Below are 7,744 nucleotides of genomic sequence, written 5' to 3'. Positions count from 1 at the left end.
AAATTCTGAATATACAAGTTGTCTGAGAAAATATACATCAACCAATATATCAAACGGTAGCTAGTTGATTGATTGATTGATTGATTGATTGAAAACTTTATTAACAGATTGCAGAATGGGTACAGTACAGTACAGCTCAATACATGATTGATTGATTGGTTGAAAAGTTTATTAACAGATTGCAGAATGGGTACAGTACAGCTCAATACATACAATTGTTAAGAGGATGCAGACCTGAGAAAGACTCTCGTCTTGTTTCCATCAGGGTCCCCCATTTTCAATTCATCATATGACACACACGACATACAGATAGACAGTAAGTACTGCTACATCTATACATTTATGACATACCAGATTTTCAAATACAGTACTGTTTGTGATACTAAAAAAATCCAGAAAAAGAGTGACAGACACTGTGCATTGGAGGAGGTTGTGTAGGTGGGGTGGGGCTGTACATTGGAGGTCGGGGGGGGGGGGGCACACTGTACATTGGAATACTGACATACATTTGACATAGAAACTGTACATTGGAGGAGGTTGGGTAGGTGGGGTGGGGTTGGGTGGGGCTGTACATTGGAGGTGTGGGGGGGGGGGGGGGGGGGGGGTTGGGTACGTTGGAATACTGACAAAGCCATGCTTGGTCTTTATTGTACAACTGGGTTAGGACATTTGTAGGGGCCAGTTTTGAATTGCAGTCTCCCGTAGGTGTTCTTTGAGAGTGTTTTTGAAGGTGGGTAGTGATTCACATTCCTTTACAGCTTTGGGTAGGGCATTCCACATTGTTGTGGCATAATTGCGAAACGTGTTTAGTCCCTTGTTTGAGCCGAATCTGGGTTTTACATGATTTGTGGAGCTCCCTCTGGTGTTGTGATCGTGGTATTCACTGACCTTTGGGAAGTATTTTGACATGTACATACAATTGTTAAGGGGATGCAGACCAGAGAAAGACTTTCGTCTTGTTTACATCAGGGTCCCCCATTTTCAATTCATCATAACATATATGACATACATGACATACAGATAGACAGTACTGCTACATCTATACATTTATGACATACCAGATTTGCAAATACAGTACTGTTTGTTGTGATACAAAAAGAGTCCAGAAAAGAGAGTATATACATAAGGGGCGTAGCTGTAGATTCTGGGCCCCATGAAAGAATGTCTTTGTAGGCCGTCAGTGAATCCGAGCGCGCGTAAGCGCGCGAGAGAATTTTTTTTGTGGCCATTTATTTATTGATGAAAACGCATAATATGGTTTTTACCTATACATTCGGATCAGCAGTTCAGCACCTGCACTGTTGGTGGGTGAGCCTAGTAAAGGATGTCGCATTGCGTTCATCTTCAATGAATGGACCAATGCAATAGTCTACCAAAGCCCCCCCTCTCTCTATATATCTCTCACACACACACACACACACACACACACACACACACACACACACACACACACACACACACACACACACACACACACACACGCACACACACTTCAGAAACAAACATAGTATCAATGAGAGCATCAATAATACACCTGAGTGATGTCTACAAAAAGAAAAAAAAGAAAAGAAAACGTGACGTCATGACCCTTCCTTCTTTTTATAGTTTCCTTGTCGGAACAGTCTCGCAGAATCCCGCGATGTTTTAGTCGTATAAATACCGCAGCTTCCTGTTTTGAAGTCCTCTTTAAAATCGGATCCGAGACAAAATGGTGAGCGTATGATATCATTGTGGGAAGACCGATGGCCAGTATCTGTTTACAATCCAGAACATCCCTTGTTTTCTCAACTTTTTAATAATTGTTAAATACTTATTGCGAGTAACCTAACACTCTCCTTACAATATTACTTGTTGTAATACTGCATTTGAATGACAAATGGCTGTCATTCAACCCTCGTGGCGGAGTAGCGTTACCTTCGATGATGTAGTCGAGACTTGTTAAGAAGACAGGTCCTCGTGGATCCGCTCAAGTCTATTGCATTAAAAGAGCCGTACGTCATGGCTCTTCATCAACATTCATTCATTTTATCCCCCAACTACTGGATGTCACTTGGACATCATGGTGTCTGCCTGCTATGATGAGACACTCGACGGGCGGACATATTGGGTTTACAGCCCTTGCTGAATGTCGAGCACTGAGCGCAGTTTACCTTATTATTTTATATTCTACATGTCCTGTGTATTGTGTTTGTCTTACACATTTGTACTTGTCTATATTGTCTACGTATCTTGTATACACACTACCATGAGGGCTCAAACTACCGGCAGTGTTGCGGTGGTCTCTAGCCTACTTGACTGGCCTCGTATCATCACAGTGGCTCTGCTGAATGTCGTAGCGATGAACTTTTTCATGACTAATAATGCGTTCATTTGAACACTTTCCTCTACAGTCTCACCGTAAGTTTTCGGCTCCGCGCCACGGGTCCCTGGGCTTCCTGCCCCGCAAGAGGTGTCGTCATCACCGCGGTAAGGTGAAGAGCTTCCCCAAGGACGACCCCAGCAAGCCCGTGCACCTCACTGCCTTCCTGGGCTACAAGGCCGGCATGACCCACATTGTCCGTGAGGTCGACAGACCTGGATCAAGTGAGTAATGACTTATAAGAGTTGGTCCCCGGGTGCATCGTTTTGACTACTCCCTGTGGTTTAATATGGGTAAAATGCTGAGAATAATTCCACCTTGGGGATTGAGTACAAGTTAGACTGCAAGATTTGGATTTGATGCACATGAGAGAGAAAAAAAAGCAGCCATTTACATGATAAAATGAGCTGAATAATTCATACATTATTGGCCAATTAGGGCTGAACAATGAAGTGCAATATCTAAATCGCTGGAGGACTATTGTCAATACTTTATTTTAAGTATTGTGGTGTTGCAGGGATGACTTGTTCTATTGCATTCTACAGGCTTGTGTTGTATTTCAGTACACAAAACAATGCTTTTCAGTAAAAATGAGAAGTGCAACAAAATGGCCTAATATTGACTCATACCGCAATATCACAATGGGTTTTGGATATTGTTTTCCAACTACTGGATGTCACTTGGACATGGTGTTCTGCCTATGATGAGACACTCGACGGGCGGACATATTGGGTTTATAGCCCTTGCTGAATGTCGAGCACTGAGCGCAGTTTACCTTAATCTATATTGCATGTAAACTTGCGATGGTTTGACATGGAAAGCCTCAAGCATAACCTGTTAACTGTCTCCTCTGCAGAGGTGAACAAGAAGGAAGTGGTGGAGGCAGTCACCATTGTGGAGACTCCTCCCATGATCGTGGTCGGTGTTGTGGGCTACGTCATGACCCCCCGTGGCCTGCGCTCCTTCAAGACTATCTTCGCAGAGCACGTCAGTGATGAGTGCAAGCGACGCTTCTACAAGAACTGGTGAGACTTGTGTTCTGAAATTGCCTTAATGAGTGACATTCTACTATATTAGTTTAGTTGGAAGCATGATGTTTAACTGCTCAGTTGCTGTCATGTGTTTTACTGAGCACGTTTTAACATTACGGTGGCCCCTCGTCGCAGCTCCGCTCGGGTACCTCGTGTCCTGATGAGCTCCGGGCTCCTCTGGCCGGTGGAAAGGGCTTCTTAGAAACCGTGCCATGAGCCGAAACCCCTGAGCGCTGTGTCCTTCCGCTGGCCCTCCGGGGTTATGAAGGGCCTGTGCACTGCCAACCTGTGCTTCTTGTACCCTGCTATCGCGCTGCATGCTCACAGGTACAAGTCCAAGAAGAAGGCCTTCACAAAGTACTGCAAGAAATGGCAGGATGATGAAGGCAAGAAGCAGCTTGAGAAGGACTTTGCTTCCATGAAGAAGTACTGCCAGGTCATCCGCATTCTCGCCCACACTCAGGTGAGCTTTTTGGGACCCCAAACCCCCCCCTGTCATCTGTAACTTATTTCTACTTGTATTGTCGGTGACGAGACCATGGAACACTGCACCAGGCATGGTGTCCGATACGCATGAGGATTGTTTCCAGCTGCCTTCCTTCTGAGACTACAACTACCTAATCACTTAAATTGTGTGTTCATCTCCATTGCAAGCCTTCTCATTGCCGACTTGTGTCCCACGCCTACAGATGCGCCTGTTGCCCCTGGCGCAGAAGAAGTCTCACCTGATGGAGGTGCAGCTGAATGGAGGCACAATCGGTGACAAAGTGGACTGGGCCCGTGAGAAGCTGGAGCAGGCCGTGCCCATCACCAACGTCTTCACCCAGGACGAGATGATCGACGTCATCGGAGTCACCAAGGGTCACGGGAACAAGGGTAAGCTTTGAATTGTAAACTTTGAACTAGATTTCACACATGGCTGTACTTTTGTGTGAGATGCCGAGGTTGTAGCCAGAACCTTATGCATGTGCCTCACTGTAGTTTAATCCTTTTGGTTCCCTTTTTTTGTTTTAGGTGTCACCAGCCGTTGGCACACAAAGAAGCTTCCCCGTAAGACTCATCGTGGTCTGCGTAAGGTGGCCTGTATCGGAGCCTGGCATCCTGCCCGTGTGGCCTTCTCTGTGGCCCGCGCTGGTCAGAAAGGCTACCACCACCGCACAGAAATCAACAAGAAGGTATGTAGTTTGAGCACGGCTTGATGGTTATCGACACTGATTATCCAATAGCGCTAAAGATGTCATTTGGTCAACAGTAGTTCAGTAGAAACTGCAAGGCCAACTAGGAACATCTGGATTTCTGGCCCTATATGTTGTAAAACTGGCACCTTCTGTCGGGTATTTATAGCGGCAAATCCTTCTCACATGTCCTTAGAATAGTATGTTAAGAAGCTTAATAAAACAGAAATGCGTGCATAAATGTGCATTTTTCGCATGTGTTCCATACAGCAAAACCTGCAGAATATGGCCATTTACAGTTTCCTTGCACATGGCAGTGTTGTGAGAATTGCAGCTGAATGCCTTCCCAACATTAGCCATAGGAGTCTTTACTACTGTTGCTCGCTCCCTGTTCACTATCTGGGAACATCGTCCCTCTGCCAACTCGTGTATGGGAATTGTAATGGAAGATGGTGGCATTTACATTGTAAATGAAATGTGTTATCCCTAAATTTGGAAAACGAAATGTATGATATTTACTTCGAAAGGAGGACAATGTGTCATTATGTATTGACAGTGAGTTAAAATGTTTGGGTGTTATGTTGGATGAGATTTAGCTGAAATAGACTATTAGTTTTGTTTAGAGCATTACCAGCAAATATAGAGGTTCGTTCCCTGTCCAGATGACTCGGAAGGAAATTCAATTTTAAGCACCATTTGCACGAACAACCTTAAAACAAAGGTGCACCTCAGTTATAGGTATCAAACTATGGAACTCTTACTATTCCTTTATAATTAACTACAGTAGTAAGTTAGTAACTTTGCTCAAGGCTAACTAGGCACTTTTGGATTTCCGGCCTGTAGTTGTAAAACTGATGCATTCTGTCAGGTGTATTTACAGTCTCTCCACCTTACAGATCTACAAGATCGGCCTGGGCTACCACACTAAGGAGGGAAAGCTTGTGAAGAACAACGCTGCTACAGAGTACGACCTGTCAAACAAGAGCATCAACCCCCTGGTGAGTGGTGCTCTGGTGTTGCTGCCGTTTAATTTCAGTCTTTCAGCAGCAAAGTGAACCTTAATTCTCTCCTCCTCTCCCTCCCCAGGGTGGCTTTGTACATTATGGAGACGTGACAAACGACTTTGTCATGATTAGGGGATGCGTGATTGGGACCAAGAAAAGAGTGCTTACTCTGCGCAAGGTGTGTTGCTAAATGATTATTTTGAAGGCCAATTTTACTTCTGCCCTTGAGAGTTTTTAGTAAAACCTCCATGTCACTCCAACACTGGCCATTATAGCTTTTCTAAATGGTGCAGCTGCACAAGTTGACCATTTGGGAGTTGAGAGCTTCAAGTTGTTTGTCCTATTCCAATTTCTTTTTATAAAGCACCACAGCGGCAAATCATTTTATGGTGCTTATATAATGGTGTACGTTAACCCTTTCACTGCCACACGACGGAAGGTTAAAATGCGGAGCTAATGATGGAGCATCGCCGTCGGTTGTGTGATAGTAAAGGGCTAACCTTCTGTATTGTCACAGTGAAAGGGTTAACCGGCTGTCGTGTGGCAGTGAAAGGGTTAAGCTTACTAAAATGGAAAAGCATGCATTTATTTTTCACACGAGTTCCTTACAGCACAATCTGCAGAATACCATGGCCATTTACAGTTTCCTTGCATATGGCAGTGTTGTGAATTGTAGCTGAATGCCTTCCCAACATTAGCCGTAGGAGTCTTTGCTCAGTCATCCTCACGCACTGATCGTAACCTGGCTCATCATCAGTGAGCTTGGGTTCCATTCCAGTGCTACAGCAAAGTCCATATAGGCAGGGGAGCATTGGGCTTTTGTGCTCGCTCCCTGTTCACTATCTGGGAACATCGTCCCTCTGCCAACTCGTGTACTGGAAGATGGTGGCATATCACTAATTTGCAGTTTCCTTGCACATGGCAGTGTTGTGAGAATTGTAGCGGGCAGAAAGTGTTGTAGAACAATGTTTTTAATCCTTCAAATAAATGGACTGCAGAATTTTTAGCTTCCTAGCATTGAGCAGTTTCTGTGATAAATTATGCTACAATTCCTTTATAGCGACAGTCTTGGGGCCCAATAAAATGATGTGTATACACTCATTACAGCAGCTACATATTGGACTGAATAATTTGAATTGTGCACCTTTTTAAACTAGTGTTAACCAGAAATGCGTTTTTCCCCTCAGTCACTGCTGGTACAGACGAGCCGCCGTGCCCTAGAGAAGATCGACCTAAAGTTCATCGACACCACTTCCAAGTTCGGCCACGGCCGCTTCCAGACGTTGGAGGAAAAGAAGGCTTTCATGGTAAGATGTGTGCAGATGGTACTTGACACCATAAAAATGCACATTTCTTGTCATCCCTGTAATATTGGTACAATGAAATTCGAATGCCTTCCCAACATTGGCCATAAGAGTCCTTTACTACTGTTGTCATCCCGCACTGATCGTAATCGGGCTCATCATCAGTGTGAGCTTGGGTTCCATTCCAGTGCTACAGCAAAGTCCATATAGGCAGGGGAGCATTGGGCTTTTGTGCTCGCTCCCTGTTCACTATCTGGGAACATCGTCCCTCTGTCAACTCGTGTAATGGCAGAATGTGGCATATCACTCATCTTTCTTTTTGCCTTTCCACAGGGACCACTCAAGAAGGACCGCATTGCCAAGGAGGAGACTGCTTGAAGTCTCTTTCCTCAAGCTCCGTCTGTGGTGTCGTGATTTATCGGACAGTGCAGAGTTATTTTAATAAAGGACCAAATACAAAAACATGTTTCTGTCTTTGTTTCTTTTGGCTTCCTGCTGACAAACTGTCTTTATGGATTCGTTGATGGGGAAATAATTGGCTTAAGTTTGTCTTAGAGTGCTTGCAAGCAACTTGGATAATGGATTAAGTCGATTGACTTTGAATTAAAAACCTCACTTGTGTCTGACAGAATGTACTGATTGTCCCTGAGGCGCTGCTGGAACGGTTGGGCCAGTCACCACTAACCTTGTAGATTTACCTGAGTCGGCATGTTTAGGAACCTTCAAATGACTGCTTGGTCAATGAATTCAGCAGTAGAGGTTAATTGGCACAGTGCAGTTGCTGAAGGCACTTTGAAAGAGGATTCTGGTCTGATCTTTACCATGTCTTACAATGGTGTGAATACAAAAAGGAGCTAATGAAAATGGGATA

General features: G+C 44.5%; 1 protein-coding gene across 1 annotated transcript; it reads left to right on the top strand.

The window, feature by feature from the left end:
* Positions 1-1,697: 1,697 nt before the first annotated feature.
* rpl3 (ribosomal protein L3) lies at positions 1,698-7,336 on the top strand. The gene is made up of 10 exons (XM_084329951.1): positions 1,698-1,711; positions 2,391-2,583; positions 3,216-3,384; positions 3,718-3,853; positions 4,080-4,266; positions 4,405-4,565; positions 5,462-5,563; positions 5,652-5,747; positions 6,757-6,876; positions 7,207-7,336. The coding sequence occupies exons 1-10, from the start codon at positions 1,709-1,711 to the stop codon at positions 7,249-7,251; spliced, it is 1,212 nt and encodes a 403-aa protein (XP_084186077.1). The 5' UTR covers positions 1,698-1,708; the 3' UTR covers positions 7,252-7,336.
* The last annotated feature ends 408 nt before the right edge of the window (positions 7,337-7,744 follow it).

This window comes from Notolepis coatsorum (assembly GCF_963971535.1).
Source record: "Notolepis coatsorum genome assembly, chromosome: 14".
NCBI classification, from domain to species: Eukaryota; Metazoa; Chordata; class Actinopteri; order Aulopiformes; family Paralepididae; genus Notolepis; species Notolepis coatsorum.
Note: the sequence above shows the minus strand (reverse complement) of the source record. Positions and strands in the feature narration are given on the sequence as shown.